Below are 27402 nucleotides of genomic sequence, written 5' to 3' on the forward strand. Positions count from 1 at the left end.
CTAAAGTATTGTTTCTAGGGCGAGTGGGCCGTACTTTCACCCCTGATTACGTTACGTTGGGTTTTCCTTTTTACCAACATGTGTCTGTTTTGCTAGCTAGCTAGTTAGCAGTCGACGCGTTAGAATTTTGTTCCCTGCTCATTTTGTTTAAAATATAATCAAAATGCAGATCTGCAATGTGTGCAGTGGAGAGACACCCAAATACCGATGTCCGGCCTGTAGAATCAGATAGTGAGTATAATTTATTCTTGTTTGTACTTCTGCATATATATATATTTTTTAAACAGCTAGCTATCGCTACTAAAGCGACAGAATTTAGCTAGCTAACGTTACCGTTACTAAAACTACAGGATTTAGCTAACTACCGTAACTAAAGCTACATCATTTAGTTAGCTACCGTAACTAAAGCTACATAATTTTGTTAGCTAACGTAACTAAAGCTACATAATTTAGCTAGCTAGCTAACGTTACTTAAGCTACAAAATTTAGCTAGCTAGCTAACGTTACTAAAGCTACATAATTTAGCTAGCTAGCTAACGTTACTTAAGCTACAAAATTTAGCTAGCTAGCTAACGTTACTAAAGCTACATAATTTAGTTAGCTAGCTAACGTTACTAAAGCTATATAATTTAGTTAGCTACCGTAACTAAAGCTACATAATTTAGTTAGCTAACGTTACCGTTACTAAAACTACAGGATTTAGCTAACTACCGTAACTAAAGCGACATCATTTAGTTAGCCAACGTTACCGTTACTAAAACTACAGGATTTAGCTAGCGTAACTAAAGCTACAGAATTTCGCTAGTTACTAAAGCCACACAATTTAGCTAGCTACAAAACATGCATTATGATTTGTCTGTCATGTTCTGTTACATTTTTTTTGGTCCTTTGTTTTTCAGCTGCTCTCTCAGTTGTTACAAGACCCACAAGGCCAATGGTAAGAACGTTTGTTGTTTTTCCATTATAGTAGTATCTAAAGTCTTGGAAGTGACTATCATTCATATAACTTTACACATGCCTATACAGTAAATAGTAATAGCTGATAACATACGTTATCACACTTGTTTGTGACATGGGTCTACCATCATGTTTCCTTTTCCCAGATACCTGCCAGCCCCTTAAACAGTCAGTGCCTCCTGTTCAAGACCATAATGGATCATACAGCAATGGTAGGACATAATGGTCAATGTTATACCTAGAACCTTCTCATCAATTCCCAGGAATGTACTCGCGTTTGGTGAGATGTTCATAAGTTGAACATTGCAGACAGAAATATGCTTTATTCGTTGGGACCCATTTCCTATCAGGCAGCACATTTATGTATCACATTTGTATAAAATACAGCAGTTTGATTATACACTCTGATTTTGTCAGTTTCAGCAGAGGATCCCTGGACTGTTGAAGATCTCCTTGACGATGACCATACAGATAAAGTACCACTTCAGAGGCTACGACGATTAGGTACTAAACGCCTTTGATATTTCAGTTTGCACTCTGAACTTTTAAACCCATTTTAAACTTACTGGGTATATAACTGTCATTTGGCTGCCATAGTTTCCACTAATACATTAATGGATAATGTTGTTCTGACATCTTTGCTGTAATATCTTTGTTTATGCTTCTCTACAGGCAAGTCGGAGGAGCTGAGAGAGCTGCTCCGAAACCCCCATCTCCGTCAGCTGATGAGCTCTTTGGACGCGGCAGACAGCAAAGCAGACGCCATTAAGACCGCAATGCAAGAGCCTCTGTTTGTTGAGCTATCAGATCAATGCTTGCAGATTGTTGAGCAAAACTATTAAAATGTATTTGCAGACGGAGCTGAGCAGAATACACACCGAGTCCATAATTCATGTTCACTTTGACAAAAACAATGAAATCCTCAGTTTCTTTCTGTGTAAATAAAACTGTATTCCAATTTGTTGAATATTTATTTTAGCTTGTCTTTGCAATACTGTAGCTCCAACTAGCTAAGTCAGATCTTTAAAAAGGGGTTCTCGGTACAGCTATATAAACACCAAGTAGCTAGCTATGTTTCATAACACATTTGATCTGGGTATGGCTTTGAATGCCCTTAAACAAACACCATTGTTTAGGCAGTTCAAAATAAACATAATTCAAGGTGGGTTACAAAATATCAGTTACTATAGTAGCAGATTGGGACAAGGCAAAAGGTAACTACTGTAGTGGCAAAATACAGGTCAAAGTATACAATCCTTTTCGGGCAAATAAACATCATGGCATTAAGCAATGTGGCACATCAATGGTTCCTTTCAAATAAATACAGCAAAACGTTAGTGTTTCTGTCATGCTGTTTGGTTTAACACTGAAGCGATCAGCAGCAAACTGGTTGACATTGATTATAAAGCTTGTTCAAAGACATACTATTCCCTTGTGTGCAAAACACTGTAGTGTACCTCTTCTAATAATGATCTCATAATGAAGCTTGTGCCATAAAAATAGACTGGATTTGGTGTAAATGCCCAGCTTTCCCTTGATCTGTAGTTAACTTTGCTAAAATTACACTTAGATTTGGTCTGTGAGCTCAAGTGTATGGAATACAGATTTAAAAAAAAAAACAGAATGTGGTTTAAACAACATGTATCCCTGATGAAAATAACAATTTCCCTCTGAATACAGGCCTGTCAATAACTTAAATGCAGCAATATCTAAAATTAAACATTACAAAGGAGTACAAATATCCCAAAGGAACATCTTCCCATAAATAAAAATGCCAAGTTCACCAGCAGTACATTCTTGAGTTGAATGCCACAGATTTTGAGAAAGGCACCCAAGTGGTCATAAAGCCTGAGACTTTCAACAATGATCAAATATTTCCAATATGGCAGCTAAAGCACTACAAAACAATTTCTCCTGGTCCATTTATCTCCATCTACAGTACTTATCAAAAGGTGCGGTTATATGATTGAGGCAGCTCACTTAAAAAGTGCTGGATATAAATGATGAACATAGAATGGATCCCACTCAGGTGCTCTCTAGCAGTATCTGGTTTAAGCCTGTCACTCCATCACGCTTGTGGTCTGGATGCAGATCAGCGTAGAGCAGTGGAGATCGCTGGTAGTGGAGCTTAATAGACCCCTAATGAAGTGGGAAAGGACCACAAACAACATTCACAATGGATTTGTACAGAAATTCAACAATACAGTATCACATGTGAATGCAGGTGGGAATTCTCTGGTTGAGGGGGTAGACCTGGGTCAAATACATATTGAAATATATATATGTATATTTGAGGTGTGCTCGACTTCACTTGCCTCAAGTATTACAAATATTTGTCTGGAGGGGAGAGATAGTGGTCTTACCCTGGGCTGAGCCCTGATGGAGGCAACCCCCTGCTTGAATTGGTTGGTCTCCACCTTATACTCCCTGCTCCTGAAGCAGTGTCCGTTGAGGCAGGCCATGACAGACATCATCTTCTGGAAGCCAGTAGCAGTCATGGACACAGTGATAGTGGGGGCTGAGGCCAGAGCCAAGCCCATGGGCCAGCCTCGCACCATGACGGGCTCCTGGATGCTGGAGAGCTGCACCGAGCCCCTGGCCCGGAGGATGGGGTCCAACTCTGGTGGCATAGCCTCCTCCTGAAGATCCTCTGCGTCATCCAGCTCTGCTTCAGCCAGGGCGTCCATCAGCGCCTGCAACACGAGGACAAAGTCTGTACAGTCACAACTCCTGTACTAGCTTTTCCTTCTTGCATGTCTGACAAGGACCATCACCATGAAAAAAAAAAAAAGACGACTGTTTTTAAATGGGTGTATGGTGTATTTTCTTTTAATGAAGCAACCGTTAGTATTTTAACATTTCAAATATCAAATTAATTCATTCCTGTAGGAAAGGAGAAATTCCTACATAGAAGAAACCGACCACTTGAGTTAAACACTGTCCTAGAATTCAGACAGCGAGGATGGGAGCCACTGAATTCAAGAAAATCCATGCGTGCCTCCTATTTTAATTTACCATTTGTTTAACGAGGAACGATCCTTGAGGTTAAAAACCCATTTTGTGCAAGGGTGACCTAGCGAGAAGCCAGCAGGACATCTACTCACCCTCCATTTCCTCCAGGACCTCTGGAGGACTATGGCTGCCCTGTGCCACCTCCGGACCGCTCTCCTGACCAGCCATGACCGCACCACTGCAGGAGGAAGGAGAAGCGATCAGATAATGATACAGCCACAGAATTAAAAAGAACATTATTACATCGTATCTCTATAGATCCGTCACAGACAACCGTACATTCTATACATGCACTATTTTGTCTTAACAGCTGTGTCAAATGCTGTCATTTGTATAAAAAGGAACACTTTATCTGGATTAAATCATCGAGATCTGATCACCAAAGGTATATCTAGATATTAACACCAATGTGACTCAGAGGAAACATATGGTCAAGGTGTTGTTCAGGTGAGCTTAAGTTGTTCTGTTTCTTCATAAGGATTCAAGTACAGTAACCCGTAGTCATCTGAACAGAGTCGCAGGCTCTACCATCTGGTGCCTCTTGGCCAGACAGACAGGAACAGCCAGGCCAAGATGGGCCCCCTAGACAGTGACACAGCCAGGCCAAGACGGGCCCCCTAGACAGGAACAGCCAGGCCAAGATGTGCCTCCTAGACAGGAACAGCCAGGCCAAGATGTGCCTCCTAGACAGAAACAGCCAGGCCAAGATGGGCCCCCTAGACAGAAACAGCCAGGCCAAGATGTGCCCCCTAGACAGAAACAGCCAGGCCAAGATGGGCCCCCTAGACAGAAACAGCCAGGCCAAGATGGGCCCCCTAGACAGAAACAGCCAGGCCAAGATGGGCCCCCTAGACAGAAACAGCCAGGCCAAGATGGGCCCCCTAGACAGAAACAGCCAGGCCAAGATGGGCCCCCTAGACAGAAACAGCCAGGCCAAGATGTGCCTCCTAGACAGAAACAGCCAGGCCAAGATGGGCCCCCTAGACAGGAACAGCCAGGCCAAGATGGGCCCCCTAGACAGGAACAGCCAGGCCAAGATGGGCCCCCTAGACAGGAACAGCCAGGCCAAGATGTGCCTCCTAGACAGAAACAGCCAGGCCAAGATGGGCCCCCTAGACAGGAACAGCCAGGCCAAGATGGGCCCCCTAGACAGAAACAGCCAGGCCAAGATGGGCCCCCTAGACAGGAACAGCCAGGGAGAGCCAGACCAAGACAGGACACAGACAGGAACAGCCAGACCAAGACAGGACACAGACAGGAACAGCCAGACCAAGACAGGTTACTGTACATACAGCAGTGAAGCTGTGTGCCATGCAATGATCTCCATTTGCATAACAGACGTGATGGCAGAGCCAGTTGGAGCGAGGCCATTGTTACGGAGCGCTATACTGTGACCTCTCCCTCTCTCACAGACTGCTAGGGATTTAGGTCTTGACCTTACCTGCTTGGATGAGGGTGACGGCCCGTCTCATGGCGTGACGTCTGCGTTGTTTGTACCTGTGCCAGCAGCACTGGATAGAGAAGGCCCTCTGGGAGCACACCCGGTTCCTGTGTTCCTCCAGCAGCTCCAGCTATAGATTAGATCAGTACTGAGGATTAGGCCTATCCCAGACTCAGCCCACAGTACACTGCTTATAGACAGGACAACTGTCTGGAGGTCACCTACTTTGATTCATAGCCCACAGGGGCCGAGGCATCAGTCTGTTAGCCCCATAAACATCCTATTAAATTCCTATTCTATTGTCAGCCCATGGTGACAAAGAGTCCGCAGACTATCGGGTCCGCTTTGACCCATCTCACTGGGCAGACGTCAGTTCAGCGTTTAGTTTTGATTTACAATTGATTTTAGTTGTCAACTAACGTGAATTCAAGAAAACATTTGAACCATCTCATTGGATTTAGACTAAAAAGACGTGTCCGAAATTCCTTTACGTTGATGGATTAGGGGCCTTAATATACGACTCACACTTACTACACTGAACAAAAATATAAACGCAACATGTAAAGTGCTGGTCCCATGTTTCATGAGCTGAAATAAAAGATCCCAGAAATGTTCCATATGCACAAAATGCTTATTTCTCTCATATTTTTCTTCACCTGTGGGATCGTCTGAGACCAGCCACTCGGACAGCTGATGAAACGGAGGAGTATCTCTGTCTGTAATAAAGCCCTTTTGTGGGGAAAAAAACTCATTCTGATTAGCTGGGCCTGGCTCCCATGGATTACCACAGATAACACTGCTACTCCTACTGCTCTCTCCTCGTCTGCCCACGTGTTCTCGCATACCCCGAGAGCATCTGGCCAGCGGGGTGGTGGCACTGGAATCCTCATCTCTCCCAAGTGGACATTCTCTCTTTCTCCCCTGACCCATCTGTCTATCTCCTCATTTGAATTCCATGCTGTCACAGTTACCAGCCCTTTCAAGCTTAACATCCTTATCATTTATCGCCCTCCAGGTTCCATTGGAGAGTTCATCAATGAGCTTGACGTCTTGATAAGTTCCTTTCCTGAGGATGGCTCACCTCTCACAGTTCTGGGTGACTTTAACCTCCCCACATCTACCTTTGACTCATTCCTCTCTGCCTCCTTCTTTCCACTCCTCTCCTCTTTTGACCTCACCCTCTCACCTTCCCCCCCTACTCACAAGGCAGGCAATACGCTTGACCTCATCTTTACTAGATGCTGTTCGTCCACTAATCTCATTGCAACTCCCCTCCAAGTCTCCGACCACTACCTTGTATCCTTTTCCCTCTCGCTCTCATCCAACACTTCTCACTTTGCCCCTACTCGGATGGTATTGCGCCGTCCCAATCTTCGCTCTCTCTCTCCCGCTACTCTCTCCTCTTCCATCCTATCATCTCTTCCCTCTGCTCAAACCTTCTCCAACCTATCCCCTGATTCTGCCTCCTCAACCCTCCTCTCCTCCCTTTCTGCATCCTTTGATTCTCTATGTCCCCTATCCTCCAGGCCGGCTCGGTCCTCCCCTCCTGCTCCGTGGCTCGACGACTCATTGCGAGCTCACAGAACAGGGGCTCCGGGCAGCCGAGCGGAAATGGAGGAAAACTCGCCTCCCTGCGGACCTGGCGTCCTTTCCCCCCCTCCTCTCTACATTTTCCTCTTCTGTCTCTGCTGCTAAAGCCACTTTCTACCACTCTAAATTCCAAGCATCTGCCTCTAACCCTAGGAAGCTCTTTGCCACCTTCTCCTCCCTCCTGAATCCTCCTCCCCCTCCCCCCCTCCTCCCTCTCTGCGGATGACTTCGTCAACCATTTTGAAAAGAAGGTTGACGACATCCGATCCTCGTTTGCTAAGTCAAACGACACCGCTGGTCCTGCTCACACTGCCCTACCCTGTGCTTTGACCTCTTTCTTCCCTCTCTCTCCAGATGAAATCTCGCGTCTTGTGACGGCCGGCCGCCCAACAACCTGCCCGCTTGACCCTATCCCCTCCTCTCTTCTCCAGACCATTTCCGGAGACCTTCTCCCTTACCTCACCTCGCTCATCAACTCATCCTTGACCGCTGGCTACGTCCCTTCCGTCTTCAAGAGAGCGAGAGTTGCACCCCTTCTGAAAAAACCTACACTCGATCCCTCCGAAGTCAACAACTACAGACCAGTATCCCTTCTTTCTTTTCTCTCCAAAACACTTGAACGTGCCGTCCTTGGCCAGCTCTCCTGCCATCTCTCTCAGAATGACCTTCTTGACCCAAATCAGTCAGGTTTCAAGACTGGTCATTCAACTGAGACTGCTCTTCTCTGTGTCACGGAGGCTCTCCGCACTGCTAAAGCTAACTCTCTCTCCTCTGCTCTCATCCTCCTAGACCTATCTGCTGCCTTTGATACGGTGAACCATCAGATCCTCCTCTCCACCCTCTCCGAGTTGGGCATCTCCGGCGCGGCCCACGCTTGGATTGCGTCCTACCCGACAGGTCGCTCCTACCAGGTGGCGTGGCGAGAATCTGTCTCCGCACCACGTGCTCTCACCACTGGTGTCCCCCAGGGCTCTGTTCTAGGCCCTCTCCTATTCTCGCTATACACCAAGTCACTTGGCTCTGTCATATCCTCACATGGTCTCTCCTATCATTGCTATGCAGACGACACACAATTAATCTTCTCCTTTCCCCCTTCTCATAACCAGGTGGCGAATCGCATCTCTGCATGTCTGTCAGACATATCAGTGTGGATGACGGATCACCACCTCAAGCTGAACCTCGGCAAGACGGAGCTGGTCTTCCTCCCGGGGAAGGACTGCCCGTTCCATGATCTCGCCATCACGGTTGACAAGTCCATTGTGTCCTCCTCCCAGAGTGAGTGCTAAGAACCTTGGCGTGACCCTGGACAACACCCTGTCGTTCTCTACTAACATCAAGGCGGTGACCCGATCCTGTAGGTTCATGCTCTACAACATTCGCAGAGTACGACCCTGCCTCACACAGGAAGCGGCGCAGGTCCTAATCCAGGCACTTGTCATCTCCCGTCTGGATTACTGCAACTCGCTGTTGGCTGGGCTCCCTGCCTGTGCCATTAAACCCCTACAACTCATCCAGAACGCCGCAACCCGTCTGGTGTTCAACCTTCCCAAGTTCTCTCACATCACCCCGCTCCTCCGCTCTCTCCACTGGCTTCCTGTTGAAGCTCGCATCTGCTATAAGACCATGGTGCTTGCCTACGGAGCTGTGAGGGGAACGGCACCTCCATACCTTCAGGCTCTGATCAGGCCCTACACCCAAACAAGGGTACTGCGCTCATCCACCTCTGGCCTGCTGGCCCCCCTACCTCTGAGGAAGCACAGTTCCCGCTCAGCCCAGTCAAAACTGTTCGCTGCTCTGGCACCCCAATGGTGGAACAAGCTCCCTCACGACGCCAGGACAGCGGCGTCAATCACCACCTTCCGGAGACACCTGAAACCCCACCTCTTTAAGGAATACCTAGGATAGGATAAAGTAATCCTTCTAACCCCCCCCCCCCTTAAAAGATTTAGATGCACTATTGTAAAGTGGTTGTTCCACTGGATATCATAAGGTGAATCCACCAATTTCTAAGTCGCTCTGGATAAGAGCGTCTGCTAAATGACTTAAATGTAAGTGGGTGGACTTGGCTCCCAAGGGGAAGGCCTATGCCCTCGCAGGCCCACCCACAGCTGCACCCCTACCCAGTCATGTGAAATCCATAGATTAGGGCCTAATGAATTTATGGATTTCATCATATGAACTGTAACTCAGTTAAATCGTTAATTTTATATTTCTGTTCAGTATACATAACTGGACTTCAAGAGTATTAAAATCTCATTGATTTGATAATCACATTCAACCAACTATGGTGCTGAAGGCCAATACAACACTGACCATGGAATTAGTCAGGAACACTTTGGTCCTGCCGCAGTGCACCAGCGAGCTGCGGGCCTCGTTGTCGATATGGCGTGAGGGGTCGAGAGAGTGACTTAACACCACCCTGAGAATATCAGCCACAGCCAAACCAAGAGCGTCCTTGTTGTCCGCCTCCAATCCTGAGAGAGAGCGAGAGCCAGACACACACAGAGAGACAGAGAGACATAAACAGACTGACATCTATATGAAGGACTGCATACAGACACACACACAGCAGAGTCCCAACACATTTTACATGTCAATCCAAGACACCATAGTCTGCATGTCCCGAAACACTGACCAGATTTCTAACCACAGCTGATAAATTTAATTCAAGGTAGCACTTAAAAAAAAATGGTTGCTTCAAGGTTAAAGTGAATGTTGTCGACCCATTTGGTTTCAACTGCCAAACCACACAATGAATGAATGCACAATGAATGTATAAACACTTGATGGCATGCCTGTAAACCATGATATGAGGTAAAACTATGTAGATGTTGAGAGCATACCACGGCATTTAGGTTCTAGAGCTATAAAGTGTCACCCCATAACAATGGACAATTAGCATAACACATATTTCCATTCTGGAATACAACCAAATAGCGTCAACTTGACAGCGCGACAGATAATTCATTTTGACAGCAAGTCAGAGCCAGCGGGGAACGTCAGAGAAAGAAATAGCACAGCATGCAATGAAGAAATTGCTTAAGCATGCGTTTTACCTGAGAGATTATAAAATAGTTGGAAACATATTTTAGAAAAGTCAACTCTAAGGAGCTCCAGAGTAGGAGGGGAGAGGATCAACTCTAAGGAGCTCCAGAGTAGGAGGGGAGTACAGGATCAACTCTAAGGAGCTCCAGAGTAGGAGGGGAGAGGATCAACTCTAAGGAGCTCCAGAGTAGGAGGGGAGAGGATCAACTCGAAGGAGCTCCAGAGTAGGAGAGTACAGGATCAACTCGAAGGACAGGAGAGCTAGCAGAGAGAAAAGAAAAGAGCCATCAACAAGAGAGAACAAAGATAGCAGAAACCCCAGCTGTATTCATTCTGATAAAACTATTGACCCAAGAGTTCACTATTCAACGGTTTGTTTTCTTTGGAGTTAATAGTGTCTTCAAAAAGTATTCATAACCCTTGACTTATTCCATATTTTGTTGCGTTACAGCCTGAATTAAAAAAAATTATGAAATATACTGTATATAGAGCTTTTCACACCTGGATTGTACAACATTTCCCCATTATTCTATTCAAAATTCTTCAGGGTATGTCCAATTGGTTGTTGATAATTGCTAGACAACCATTTTCAGGTCTTGCCATAGATTTTCAAGCAGATTTAAGTCAAAACTATAATAATTCGGCCACTCAGGAACAGTCTTCTTGGTAAGCAACGCCAGTGTAGATTTGGCCTTGTGTTTTAGGTTATTGTACTGTTGAAGGTGAATTCATCTCCCAGTGTCTGGTTGAAAGCAGACTCAACCAGGTTTTTTTTTTTAAAGATTTTGTCTGTGCGAAGCTCCATTCTGTTTCTTTTTCATCCTGAAAACCTCCACAATCCTTAACGATTACAAAATACCCATAACATGATGCAGCCACCACTATACTTGAAATATGGAGAATGGTACTCCGTAATGTGTTGTGTTGGATTTGACACAAACATAACACTTTGTCTTCAGGACAAAAACGTAATTGCTTTGCCACATTTTTTACAGTATTACTTTAGTTCCTTGTTCCAAACAGGATGCATGTTTTATAATGTGTTTTTATTCTGTACAGGCTTCCTTCTTTTCACTCTGTCAATTAGATTAGTATTGTCATTTAGATTAGTATTGAGAAGTAACCACAATGTTGTTTATCCATCCTCAGTTTTCTCCTATCACATCGATTAAAAAAAAAAAAAAAAAGTTAAAGTTAAAGTTTAAAGTTACCATTGGCATAACGCCACCAAACACTATTACAGTACATGTCTCCTGATGTCAGACTTACCTTTCTCACCAGCTCCTTGAGAAAACAACGTCAAGTTGGAAATCAGTCCATAACGTTGTGTGAAACTCGTATAAGGAATTCTGCACAGAGAAACAAAAACATAGTGAGATGGAAAGCGGCAGTCTAAATCAAGAGGAGATTTTGTTCAGTATAACCCGTGTCTATCTGGGTCAGTGGTACTGATGACAGTGCCTCTTGTGTAGTTGTGCAGAGGTTCAAGCCCAGTTCAGGAAAGGGATCTGCTCTCTATAGTATTGCAAAACATCCGGAAAACCAGGTTGGAAGATCCCTGGAATTAGGAGGGAATAAGCAAGAAATCCAGAATCCTCCAACCAGGATTTCTGGAAAACCTGGGAAAGATACTTGAAATTTGACACCCCTAACTCTGTGCAATACATCATCCCCCTCTGACCTTACCTTATTGGAAAGCCTGCTGCACTGATGTGTATGGTCTCTACAATCCCACAGGCCTCCAGTTGCATAATGACCTAACAATGAAATCATAAAATGAATGAAATCATAAAATATAGCTTTATAAGAGAGTTGTAGAACATATTAAATAAAAAATATGATTTGCCTAGTGACCAATATCCGAGTTATCAATTGCACATTTCCTTTTCCAGTTATCAAATGTCATGATTGTGTTCCAAGAAGATGAAAAACATCTACTGAACAAAGACGTGATGATGATTCATGCGTTCTCATGGTTTGTTACCACGTCAAAGCAGTCTCTTTCTCCTACCTCCTCCTTTTTAAAGGTGAGAGGCCTGCAGTCTGTGTTGGGTTTGATGCAGCGGGTGTAGTGAGGAGTGGTGCTGTGTAGAATCTTCATTAGACTCTCCAGAGAGTTCTATAGGGAGACAATACCATCCATAAAATATGGAACAAGAGAACTCTGAGGAATTCCAGAACAAGTGAATACCACAGAAAGAGATAGGAATCCTTTTGTTGTATTGTCGAACATCTAGGATGTTTACCTCACCTTGAACTTAGAGACCACAGTGACCACTTGTTTGAGTCCCCTGGTGCCTTGACCCGCTGGGTCTCTGTCAGCAAACAGCTGGTGAAGCAGAGGGTTCTCAGACTTCTTTAGCAGGTGGATTAGTTCTGGGGGCACTGGGTCCTATAGAAGGGAGAAAGGTGCATTTTAGAGTCTTCTCATAAAATTAAGTCTTGCAATGTCCTTTTGGCTATGAAGTACAGTGCATTCAGAAAGTATTCACACCCCTTCACTTTCTCCACATGTAAATTGGATTTCAGTTTTTTATTTTTAATACATTTGCAACAAAAAAAAATTTAAAACAGTTTTTGCTTTGTCATTAGGGGGTACTGTTTGTAGATTGATGAGACTTAAAACATTTTTTAAAAATGTAATCCATTTTAGAACAAGGCTGTAACTTAACAATATGTGGAAAAAGTTAAGGGGTCTGAATACTTTCCAAATGCACTGTATGTATGGTCTTAATTAAATCTCCTCATGAAATTAAGTCTTGCAATGTCTTCTGGTTATGAAGTATGTGGGGCTAGCATCTTCCACAGACTTCCATACAGTAGTGTCTGAATGGACCAAACATGTCAGTTATCCATTATAGAATCAGCACAGGCAGGTCTTGTAAATAAAAAAAAAAAGTGTTTTTTTGCTATCAACTATAAAATGATTAGCAGCACCTTCCACAGCATTGTTCCAGCGTACCTTGTTCTTCTCCATCATGCCGTCTATCTGGTAGGAGACTTTGCCAGCATAGTGAGCCACAGTGAAGTGGGGCTGCTTGCTGAACTTGTCCCAGCTCATACTGCCGTTGTCAGACAGCTCTTTCTCCAGACGAACCCTGAACTGCTTGGCGTCGGAAGCTCGGTTGAGAAGGCATTCCTGAATGGATGGATGGGTTAACAGACAGAGACATGTGAATAACAGAAACAACCAAAGACCTTGATATATTGTTTCTGTACAAAAATCACTTGATTTTTTTTTTTTTTTTTTTTTAAAAGGTAGCTCTAACGCAGTATTCTAGAGCGGTGGATCCCAACTCCGGGCCTCCAGTACCCCCAACAGTACATATTTTTGTTGTGACCCCGGACAAACACAACTGATTCTACTTGTCAACTAATCATCAAACCCATGTTGAATCAAGTGGAATCAGGTGTTTCTGTCCGGGGCTACAACAGAAATGTGTGCTGTTGGGGATACTGGAGGACCGGAGTTGGGATCCACTAACGTACACACCTCATTGAGGAGAGAGAACACTCCAGTGGGGATGCCCTCTATCAGATCCAGACAACCCTGGTTGTCCTGGTATTTAACAAACGACCACTCCAACCCTTCTGAGACGTACTCCTCCTAAGGGTGAGAGACTTCACTGTTGAGCACTAGACAACCCAACGCTAGACAGACAACCCAACGCTAGACAGACAACACAAGACTAGACTAGACTAGACAACACAACACTAGACAAGACAACACAACACTAGACAAGACAACACAACACTAGACAAGACAACACAACACTAGACAAGACAACACAACACTAGACAACACAACACTAGACAAGACAACACTAGACAAGACAACACAACACTAGACAAGACAACACTAGACAAGACAACACTAGACAAGACAACACTAGACAAGACAACACTAGACAAGACAACACAACACTAGACAAGACAACACTAGACAACACAACACAACACTAGACAAGACAACACTAGACAAGACAACACTAGACAAGACAACACTAGATAAGACAACACAACACTAGACAACACAACACTAGATAAGACTTTTTTTTTTAAAGGTAGCTCTAACGCAGTATTCTAGAGCGGTGGATCCCAACTCCGGGCCTCCAGTACCCCCAACAGTACATATTTTTGTTGTGACCCCGGACAAACACAACTGATTCTACTTGTCAACTAATCATCAAACCCATGTTGAATCAAGTGGAATCAGGTGTTTCTGTCCGGGGCTACAACAGAAATGTGTGCTGTTGGGGATACTGGAGGACCGGAGTTGGGATCCACTAACGTACACACCTCATTGAGGAGAGAGAACACTCCAGTGGGGATGCCCTCTATCAGATCTACTAGACAAGACAACACTAGACAAGACAACACTAGACAAGACAACACAACACTAGACAAGACAACACAACACTAGACAAGACAACACAACACTAGACAAGACAACACTAGACAAGACAAGACAACACTAGACAAGACAACACTAGACAAGACAACACTAGACAAGACAACACTAGACAAGACAACACTAGACAAGACAACACTAGACAAGACAACACTAGACAAGACAACACTAGACAAGACAACACTAGACAACTAAAGAAAACACTTTCCTACGCTCCAAAGTGTTACACACCCTCTGGCTCATTCAGAATGGGAACATCCAGTCCTGTCACGGTCTAGTTCTACGCAGGTTAACACTCTGAGACCGGAGGCTAGAGCCGTACAGCCCCCAAACAACTCTGGACCTCGAAGCCAGACTCACTGCTTTTTTTTTTCTCTTCTCTTCTTCCATTGTTCAATTAATAAATCAGGGTAGAACAGAAAAGCAGTAGGCTCCGGACTTCGTAGGGTAAGAGTTGAATACCCCTGATGTAGAGGGTAAACTAGAAAAACACAGTTCACGATTTCAACTTGGAAAATATTAATTTAGCGTAACAACTACCTGTTGGGCTTTGGAAAATATTAATTTAGCGTAACAACTACCTGTTGGGCTTTGGAAAATGTTAATTTAGCGTAGCAGCTACCTGTTGGGCTTTGGAAAATGTTAATTTAGCGTAACAACTACCTGTTGGGCTTTGGAAAATGTTAATTTAGCGTAGCAGCTACCTGTTGGGCTTTGGAAAATGTTAATTTAGCGTAACAACTACCTGTTGGGCTTTGGAAAATGTTAATTTAGCGTAACAACTACCTGTTGGGCTTTGAGATAGTGGGCTACAAAGTGCTGCTGCAGTTTCTCGTTGGCGTAGTTGATGCATAGCTGTTCCAGGTTGTTGAACTGAAAGCACTCAAAACCATAAACATCCAGCAGACCTGGGGGGGAGAGAGAGAGAGAGAGACAGACAGACGAGAGACACACAGAGAGAGAGAGAGAGAGAGAGAGAGACACAGAGAGAGAGACAGAGAGACAGAGAGACAGAGAAAGAAACGTAATAAATTCTATTTAGCAGACATTTTATCAAACCCACTTAACCAGAGAGGGACAAGCAAACAAAGGATTAATGTTTAATATGGGAGAGATTACGTATTACAAATCTACTTATTTACCTATGAAATTGCACCAGGTAGAGTTGTCTGCACATATGCTGTCGTTGATGAATGTAACCAACCATTCAAATAATCTGTTTGGAAAAATTAAAAAACAAATAAACATTCAGTACACATTAAAATGGCTGATTCCTTTGTAGTTACAGTACACATTAAAATGGCTGATTCCTTTGTAGTTACAGTACACATTAAAATGGCTGATTCCTTTGTAGTTACAGTACACATTAAAAGGGTGTGATATTTTCAGAATGAAGTTGATGAGGGAGAGGACAGGTAAGTCTTTCATCACAACAGACAAGAGCTGGACCTCATCCCAAACGCATGCTTCTAATAAATATTCACTCTCAGAATCTACTTTAGGGGGAAAAAAATGTAAAGTATTCAAAATCACAACCTGGTTCAGATCTGAATATTTATGTCAGATTTTTAACTTAGGAGTGATTATAAAGAGGTTCTGAAGGAAATATGTCCTCTCTGTTGGTCAGACTCACTGTGCATAGATGACCTTTGCGAGGCAGTCCCTCCTGACACTGCAGTCTGCCAGGGAGCAGGGCTTGAAGAGAGCACTCTGCTTCCCTGCCCTCAGGGTCCGTACCCTGAGGCATGTCTGCAGTTCCTCCACTGGGACACACAGCAACGATGCACAACGCTGCATAAAGTCTACAGGATAAGACAGGAGGGCTCATGTAAAAACGGTCTTCAAATGAGATTGATTAATTGATTGTTGAGACCACGTTGGAGCCGAACTGATGTCTTAAAAGGTACGAGAACGGAGTCAGACAACAGTTTAAATCGAACTGAAGTCTAAAACGCCAGAACAGAAAGTTGATCTAGTGTAATATCAGATTAAATACCTTTGGATTTCTCCTCGAGGTCACAGGGTTGTGATTCATCCATGGCAGAACAGAAAGTCACATTCCCCAACTGAAGAAGACCTGCTAGTATCTGTTAAGACAACAGGAAGTTGTGGTAGAAATGTATTTATGAGTGATTATGTGGAGACAGAACAGAATCTACTTTTGGAATCATTTAGGTGATTTAGTTTATATCATTCTACCCTAAATATATGTCCCTGCATCTCTGCATTGATGCCCAGGTGTAGCATAGCCTCTACAGTCTCATCAAAACAATCCTCTGCAAAACAAGAAGACAAAGAGAAGAAGAAGACAAAAAGAAGAAGAGCAAAATCAGAAACTGGGAACATTGACCTGAATAGAATAGAAATACATGGTACCTTTACATTCAATACATGCAACCGATTAGAAGCTATTGTTTTCAATCCCGTGGCTGGAGGATGAGGACACAACAAACGTACCTTCCAATGTCTTTTCAGCATTTGGAAGCCAGTCAAAACGTTGGTCATGTGACATCTTCCACTCCCTCCTCTGCTCATCGCTGCCTCCTGTCATCATCTGAATAGAATGTCAATATATATATCACAATAAATGTATTGACATGTACCGAGGCCAGGCGCACACACACACACACACACACACACGATATTACTTAATTTACAAACATTAACATTAACTTAAAATTCATCTTTATAGTCAAGAGTTTGTCTTTAACTTGCCTGGTAGAATATGTGAAAGTTTCTCTCATTAGCTGGTTGTCCAGCTACCCTGGTCTTCTCCAGTAGGTATGTTTGTACTGATGCTCCCACCAGCAGCTGAGACCTGGACAGATGACAAAGACATTTGATTGAACGGGGCGCTTGGTTGTGTCGTCAGCACAAAACAGCCTTTTCAGTTAGATTTACTGTGATGTTCTCATACCTCGTTAACTTATTTATTAGGAGTCTGCAGTGATAGCACACTAGTCTGCTCCCATATCTGTTGGTGCCATCTTGTCAAATATTACAGTCATAGTCATCAATGACCACTTGGCTAAAGAGGACTGATCTAGAAGCAGATACACAACCAGACATACCGGTTGAGCTGGAGCTGGATGTACTTCCCAAAACGACTGCTGTTGCTGTTTCGTAAGGTGCAGGCGTTGCCTGTATAAATAAGGGGTCCAGTAAATAAAAGCATGGAATGAGAACATCGAGCAACAACAATCATCATCATGTCAACTGGATCAACACATCAAAGACCACATTGATTAGCTAGATCCATGCACCTTTATTCCAATATTGGCTAAGTTGTTGATGATTTCATTTAAAAAATAAAATAAAACAAATAAAAGTTGATATTCGAAAGTAAAACTGGTTTCCAGTCTCACCGAAAGCCTCCATGATGGGGTTGGAGTCCAGTACCCTCTTCTCTATCCTCTCCACGGTGTCCTGACTCTTCAGCAGAGAGGAAGACGCTGCTACCGTGGCATAATACTTCATAAGGCAACGAGAGGTCCATGTCTGGTCAAGAACAAAGACAGTGATTTGAAATAATTCAGGGTACTTTAAAAACATATGTTAAACTTCCATTATTGACACTTCATAATAGTGTAATAAAAGGACCGTAGATATTTTATATCCACCATTATTGATTAAGTTTACCTTTCCTGCTCCGCTCTCTCCGCTGACCACCAGAGACTGGTTCACGGGCTCCACCTGGCCTTGTACATTCCTGTAGGCCTCCTCCGCCACTATGAAGATGTGGGGTTTGGACTCCTGGACAGACAAAGAAATAAATATCAGAGACAGTTGTGTTGTAAGAATTCATGAAATGTGACTCCTTTCCGTCAGCATTGACCCTTCCCTCTGTTTTTAAATTATTAAAACATTAAATTTACCCAAAAAACTTTGTTTCATGAGTTACAGTAACTAGGCACTAAAATTAAAGATCGATAGATAGGTAGATAGGTAGATAGGTAGATAGGTAGGTAGGTAGGTAGGTAGGTAGGTAGGTAGGTAGGTAGGTAGGTAGGTAGGTAGGACATGCTATAAACCAAAAGGCCATGATAATACCAGTGATAAACAGGCTAATGGTTGTACAGTACCTGTGGCTGTGGAGCACAATGGTACTCCTTCATCACATCCAAGGAGTAGAGGTCAGGGACTGGCTGGAAAGGGTTGAGGGCCACCAGGGTACAGCCAGCATGGGTGTAGAAAACCTTCGCCCTGTACCTGGCTTGTAGGCATTTCAGCACTAACCACAGAAAAACACACAGGGATTTACACAGGGAACAAACAGGGATTTACACACACACACACACACACACACACACACAGGGAACACACACAGGGAACACACAGGGAACACACACAGGGAACACACACACAGGGAACACACACACACACACACACAGGGAACACACACACACACACACAGGGAACACACACACACAGGGAACACACACACACACACACACACACACACACACACACACACACACACACACACACACGGAACACACAGGGAACACACACACGGAACACACACACACACAGGGAACACACACACACAGGGAACACACACACAGGGAACACACACACACACACACAGGGAACACACACACACACACAGGGAACACACACACGGAACACACACACACACAGGGAACACACACACACACAGGGAACACACACAAACACACACACAGGGAACACACACACACACACACAAGGGAACACACACACGGAACACACACACACACAGGGAACACACACAGGGAACACACACACACACACACACAGGGAACACACACACACACACACACAGGGAACACACACACACACACACACAGGGAACACACACACACACACAGGGAACACACACACACAGGGAACACACACACACGGAACACACACAGAACACACACACACAGGGAACACACACACACAGGGAACACACACACACACACACAGGGAACACACACACACACACACAGGGAACACACACACACACACACACACACACACAGAGGGAACACACACACACACACACAGGGAACACACACACACACACACACAGGGAACACACACACACACACAGGGAACACACACACACACACACACACACACACACAGGGAACACACACACACAGGGAACACACACACAGGGAACACACACACACAGGGAACACACACACACACACACACACACACGGAACACACACACACAGGGAACACACACACGGAACACACAGGGAACACACACACACACACAGGGAACACACACACAGGGGAGCACACACACACACACAGGGAACACACAGGGAACACACACACACACACACACACACACACACACACAGGGAACACACACACACACACAGGGAACACACACACACACACACAGGGAACACACACACACAGGGAACACACACACACACACACAGGGAACACACACACACAGGGAACACACACACACACACATACACAGGGAACACACACACACACACAGGGAACACACACACACACAGGGAACACACAGGGAACACACACACACACTGGGAACACACAGGGAACACACACACACACACAGGGAACACACAGGGAACACACACACACACACACACACACACACACACACACAGGGAACACACACACACACACAGGGAACACACACACACACACACAGGGAACACACACACACAGGGAACACACACACACACACAGGGAAACACACACACACAGGGAACACACACACACACATACACAGGGAACACACACACACACAGGGAACACACACACACACAGGGAACACACAGGGAACACACACACACACTGGGAACACACAGGGAACACACACACACACACAGGGAACACACAGGGAACACACACACACACACACACACACACACACACACACACAGGGAACACACACACACACACAGGGAACACACACACACACACACAGGGAACACACACACACAGGGAACACACACACACACACACGGGGAACACACACACACAGGGAACACACACACACACACACAGGGAACACACACACACAGGGAACACACACACACACACACACACACAGGGAACACACACACACACACAGGGAACACACACACGGAACACACACACACACAGGGAACACACACACACAGGGAACACACACACACAGGGAACACACACACACACACAGGGAACACACACACACACACAGGGAACACACACACGGAACACACACACACACAGGGAACACACACAGGGAACACACACACACACAGGGAACACACACAAACACACACACAGGGAACACACACACACACACACACAGGCAACACACACACGGAACACACACACACACAGGGAACACACACACACACAGGGAACACACACAAACACACACACAGGGAACACACACACACACACACACAGGGAACACACACACGGAACACACACACACACACAGGGAACACACACACACACTGGGAACACACAGGGAACACACACACACACACAGGGAACACACAGGGAACACACACACACACACACACACACACACACACAGGGACACACACACACACACAGGGAACACACACACACACACACAGGGAACACACACACACAGGGAAACACACACACACACACAGGGAACACACACACACAGGGAACACACACACACACACACAGGGAACACACACACACAGGGAACACACACACACACACACACACACACACACACACACAGGGAACACACACACACACACAGGGAACACACACACGGAACACACACACACACAGGGAACACACACACACAGGGAACACACACACACAGGGAACACACACACACACAGGGAACACACACACACACACAGGGAACACACACACGGAACACACACACACACAGGGAACACACACAGGGAACACACACACACACAGGGAACACACACAAACACACACACAGGGAACACACACACACACACACACAGGCAACACACACACGGAACACACACACACACAGGGAACACACACACACACAGGGAACACACACAAACACACACACAGGGAACACACACACACACACACACAGGGAACACACACACGGAACACACACACACACACAGGGAACACACACAGGGAACACACACACACACACAGGGAACACACACAGGGAACACACACACACACACACACAGGGAACACACACACACACACACACAGGGAACACACACACACACACACACAGGGAAACACACACACACACACACAGGGAACACACACACACACACAGGGAACACACACACACACACAGGGAACACACACACACAGGGAACACACACACACAGAACACACACAGAACACACACACACACACACACACACAGGGAACACACACACACAGGGAACACACACACACACACACACACGGGAACACACACAGGGAACACACACACACACACACACACACACGAGGGAACACACACACACACACACAGGGAACACACACACACACACACACAGAGGGAACACACACACACACACACAGGGAACACACACACACACACACACACACACACACAGGGAACACACACACAGGGAACACACACACACAGGGAACACACACACACACACACACACACACACACACACACACACACACACACACGGAACACACACACACAGGGAACACACACACACGGAACACACAGGGAACACACACACACACACACACACGGAACACACAGGGAACACACACACACACACACACACACACACACAGGGAACACACACACACACAGGGAACACACAGGGAACACACACACACACACAGGGAACACACAGGGAACACACACACACACACACACACACAGGGAACACACAGGGAACACACACACACACACACACACACACACAGGGAACACACACACAGACACACACACAGGGAACACACACACACACACACAGGGAACACACACACACACACACACACACAGGGAACACACACACACACACACACACAGGGAACACACACAGGGAACACACACAGGGAACAACAAGAAAACAGAAAGTTTAAACTAGTAGCTATAATAACATGTTCAAAAAGGAACCATCGTTTAAAGTCCAGAGGGAATTTCAGTTCCAAAGCAAAACAAGCTTGACTGCTGGTGAGTCATGTCTGGCTCTCTCCAACACAGAGGTAGCCATGGCTTCGGGTCCTACCTGTTGTTGGGGTCACGGGGTTGACTTTGGTGAGGTCATCGTAAGTGTGCAGTTGGCCCTCGTCTATGAGGAAGGCCTTGACCTCTCCCTCCAGTGAGTCATTTAGAGACTTCCTGTGAGCATGTCCAGACTTCTTCCTGACTCCTCCTTTCACCTGTGGTAACCATGGGAGAGAAGACCAGGGTAAACACCAGCGGCCTGTACTATTCCACAGGAACGCAGGTCTGTATCATAACAGGCGTTAGCATTAAATGAGGGCTTTACGCTGAGATTCATCTAATAAGACTTTTAAACAATTACTACAAAAACACATTTACTTGAAGAACAGTTCAGATGCTACATTTGGTAACAGAATGAAGGCTCAAACGTGTTTTTGTAAAATGTTCAGTGGTAATTGTTAAGAGTAGTACTTATGCATAGTTGTATGATTCATTTAACTTTTAAATCATTGTTTTTTGGTTTGACATACAACATACATTTTAGAGTGAAAATACTGAGTCTCAGCATGACTCTGTTACTGCATACACAATTCAAAAAAATATTTTTATTCCAGCACAAAAAAACAGACTGGCCTACGGGACAAAACAGACCGGCCTACGGGACAAAACAGACTGGCCTACGGGACAAAACAGACCGGCCTACGCGACAAAACAGACCGGCCTACGCCACAAAACAGACCGGCCTACGCCACAAAACAGACCGGCCTACGCCACAAAACAGACCGGCCTACGCCACAAAACAGACCGGCCTACGCCACAAAACAGACCGGCCTACGGGACAAAACGACAAAACAGACTGGCCTACAAGACAAAACAGACCGGCCTACGCCACAAAACAGACTGGCCTACGGGACAAAACAGACTGGCCTACGGGACAAAACAGACCGGCCTACGGGACAAAACAGACCGGCCTACGGGACAAAACAGACCGGCCTACGGGACAAAACAGACTGGCCTACGGGACAAAACAGACTGGCCTACGGGACAAAACAGACTGGCCTACGGGACAAAACAGACTGGCCTACGGGACAAAACAGACTGGCCTACGGGACAAAACAGACTGGCCTACGGGACAAAACAGACTGGCCTACGGGACAAAACAGACTGGCCTACGGGACAAAACAGACCGGCCTACGGGACAAAACAGACCGGCCTACGGGACAAAACAGACCGGCCTACGGGACAAAACAGACCGGCCTACGCCACAAAACAGACCGGCCTACGCCACAAAACAGACCGGCCTACGCCACAAAACAGACCGGCCTACGCCACAAAACAGACCGGCCTACGCCACAAAACAGACCGGCCTACGCCACAAAACAGACCGGCCTACGCCACAAAACAGACCGGCCTACGCCACAAAACAGACCGGCCTACGCCACAAAACAGACCGGCCTACGGGACAAAACGACAAAACAGACTGGCCTACAGGACAAAACAGACCGGCCTACGCCACAAAACAGACTGGCCTACGGGACAAAACGACAAAACAGACTGGCCTACGGGACAAAACGACAAAACAGACTGGCCTACGGGACAAAACAGACTGGCCTACGGGACAAAACAGACTGGCCTACGGGACAAAACAGACTGGCCTACGGGACAAAACAGACTGGCCTACGGGACAAAACAGACTGGCCTACGGGACAAAACGACAAAACAGACTGGCCTACGGGACAAAACGACAAAACAGACTGGCCTACGGGACAAAACGACAAAACAGACTGGCCTACGGGACAAAGACGAGACTGGCCTACGCGACAACGACAAAACAGACTGGCCTACGGGACAAAGACGAGACTGGCCTACGCGACAACGACAAAACAGACTGGCCTACGGGACAAAGACGAGACTGGCCTACGCGACAACGACAAAACAGACTGGCCTACGGGACAAAGACGAGACTGGCCTACGCGACAACGACAAAACAGACTGGCCTACGGGACAAAGACGAGACTGGCCTACGCGACAACGACAAAACAGACTGGCCTACGGGACAAAGACGAGACTGGCCTACGCGACAACGACAAAACAGACTGGCCTACGGGACAAAGACGAGACTGGCCTACGCGACAACGACAAAACAGACTGGCCTACGGGACAAAGACGAGACTGGCCTACGCGACAACGACAAAACAGACTGGCCTACGGGACAAAGACGAGACTGGCCTACGCGACAACGACAAAACAGACTGGCCTACGGGACAAAGACGAGACTGGCCTACGCGACAAAAGAAAACAGACTGGCCTACGGGACAAAGACGAGACTGGCCTACACCACAAAAGAAAACAGACTGGCCTACGGGACAAAGACGAGACTGGCCTACACCACAAAAGAAAACAGACTGGCCTACGCGACAACGACAAAACAGACTGGCCTACGCGACAACGACAAAACAGACTGGCCTACGCGACAACGACAAAACAGACTGGCCTACGCGACAACGACAAAACAGACTGGCCTACGCGACAACGACAAAACAGACTGGCCTACGGGACAAAACAGACTGGCCTACGGGACAAAACAGACTGGCCTACGGGACAAAACAGACTGGCCTACGGGACAAAACAGACTGGCCTACGGGACAAAACAGACTGGCCTACGGGACAAAGACGAGACTGGCCTACACCACAAAAGAAAACAGACTGGCCTACGGGACAAAGACGAGACTGGCCTACGCGACAACGACAAAACAGACTGGCCTACGCGACAACGACAAAACAGACTGGCCTACGCGACAACGACAAAACAGACTGGCCTACGCGACAACGACAAAACAGACTGGCCTACGCGACAACGACAAAACAGACTGGCCTACGGGACAAAACAGACTGGCCTACGGGACAAAACAGACTGGCCTACGGGACAAAACAGACTGGCCTACGGGACAAAACAGACTGGCCTACGGGACAAAACAGACTGGCCTACGGGACAAAGACTAACTGCACCACAGCTTCTGTCAGGAAACTACAAAAACAGTTGTAGGTTAAGTCTATTTACATTCAACAAATAAACATTTAATCTCCAGCTACCTTGCTTATCCTAAGTGTCTAGTTAGTGTGTTCTCTAGACATCTTTATTGGATTGGTTAAATCCTACCAAATGCTTGAAATGGCGCTCAGTTAAATATAGCTCTTTAGTCTGGCAACAGATGCATGAAATATGTGCATTTTGCCTCCATGTGTGCAGAGGCTCATTTAGTTTTTAAATGTATATACCATCAGCATTGTCGTGATACAATCGTTTTACCTTATCATAACAAAACAATCATGATCTATTTACCTTTTTATTTGTCATGTGAAACTTTGTAAAATTGTGTGTAGCTTCAAATCACTTTATTATTATTATTATTTTTTTAAACTATGTTCCTCATGAAATGTTTGTTGAGCACTAGATAGGATAAAAATATGAGGCTATAATGGGGTGCATTTTTTCTGCTCCATTGTCAATGTTTAAATGTTTGTATTCAATTGATTGTAACAAGTGATGATTGCATGCCACTAATTGAAAACTGTCAGTAAAGGTTGAAACTAACAGTCTTGGAGATCTTTCAAAAGGCTGAATGAAGCCAACTCTAGATTACCGAATTGTATAAATTATATGAAACTGTGAGGAGAGCATACATGAGCTACACAGGTGTGGCAACAGCTAGGCAAAATGTTACTGTTCTAGACCCGTTTCCCAAACTCTGTCCAGGTGCACGTTTTTGGTTTTTGCCCTAACACTACACAGCTGATTCAAATGTTTTATTTATTTTTATTTCACCTTTATTTAACCAGGTAGGCAAGTTGAGAACAAGTTATAATTTACAATTGCGACCTGGCTAAGATAAAGCAAAGCAGTTTGACACAAACAACAACACAGAGTTACACATGGAGTAAAACAAATATACAGTCAATAATACAGTAGAAAAATAAGTCTATATACAATGTGAGCAAATGAGGTGAGATAAGGGAGGTAAAGGCAATAAATAGGCCATGGTGGTAAAGTAAATACAATATAGCAATTAAACCAATGGAATGGTAGATTTGACAGTAGATGAGTGTGTAAAGTAGAAATACTGGGGTGCAAAGGAGCAAAATAAATCAATAAATACAGTAGTAGTAAATAAATCAAAGCTTGGTGATGAGTTGGTTATTTGAATCAGCTGCTGGGAGGGAAAAAAACAAAACGTGCCCCAGGACCAAGTTTGGGAGACCTGGTGTAGACAACATGTATCTATGTAACGCTACACAAGCCCCTTTACTCAGAACAATAATAAGATAAAGCCGACATTAGTTAATAATACATTCAGACGTCGATTCATTGAGAGATTTGGAATTCATTAAAAACACTTTAAATACAACTAACTACCAAAGTGCTCAAAAGGCCCAGTGTTGTCGCCTACCTTTCCCCCATGTCCATTTCCTATGCGCTGACTCTTCTCAGAACTCATGGATTTGGAAGTTGTCCCGCCGCCTCTTGCAAAGTAGTAGAAAAGCGATGCTGTTGTCAAGGAGTTTTTTTCCCCTTCTTGACACCAGGCAAAAGTGAATCAGACTTTTATATAGTTTAGACGTGTAGGATCCATAGTCTGACTATTCCGCCGCCATTTGACATGGGATGTGAAACTTTCCCTCTATCATAAAATTCCACAGTGAAGGACAGAAACTCTTAACCCAGCTCGTTCCGCACACACCGGCTGTTACGACAGGAGCGGAGTACGCACACTCTCCGTGACATAGAACACAGAAACTCTTAACCCAGCT

The 27402-nt window shown here is 45.4% G+C and overlaps 2 protein-coding genes across 2 annotated transcripts; one reads left to right on the top strand and one right to left on the bottom strand.

The window, feature by feature from the left end:
* The first annotated feature begins 72 nt into the window (after positions 1–72).
* On the top strand, positions 73–1913 carry znhit3 (zinc finger, HIT-type containing 3). The gene is made up of 5 exons (NM_001140621.2): positions 73–231; positions 900–937; positions 1104–1169; positions 1375–1461; positions 1630–1913. Exons 1-5 carry the CDS (start codon positions 164–166, stop codon positions 1797–1799), a joined length of 429 nt encoding a protein of 142 aa, NP_001134093.1. The 5' UTR covers positions 73–163; the 3' UTR covers positions 1800–1913.
* myo19 (myosin XIX) lies at positions 1910–27363 on the bottom strand. The gene is made up of 24 exons (XM_014198281.2): positions 27042–27363; positions 22655–22808; positions 18539–18687; positions 18096–18209; positions 17822–17954; positions 17528–17597; positions 17172–17274; positions 16914–17010; positions 16656–16732; positions 16453–16543; positions 16090–16258; positions 15599–15672; positions 15243–15364; positions 13539–13652; positions 13008–13184; positions 12297–12437; positions 12057–12164; positions 11732–11802; positions 11315–11394; positions 9314–9474; positions 5411–5540; positions 4062–4147; positions 3321–3650; positions 1910–3096 (listed from the first exon to the last, which is right to left on the bottom strand). Exons 1-24 carry the CDS (start codon positions 27087–27089, stop codon positions 2983–2985), a joined length of 2913 nt encoding a protein of 970 aa, XP_014053756.1. The 5' UTR covers positions 27090–27363; the 3' UTR covers positions 1910–2982.
* Positions 27364–27402: the final 39 nt, after the last annotated feature.

Source organism: Salmo salar, chromosome ssa04 (assembly GCF_905237065.1).
Source record: "Salmo salar chromosome ssa04, Ssal_v3.1, whole genome shotgun sequence".
NCBI lineage: Eukaryota > Metazoa > Chordata > Actinopteri > Salmoniformes > Salmonidae > Salmo > Salmo salar.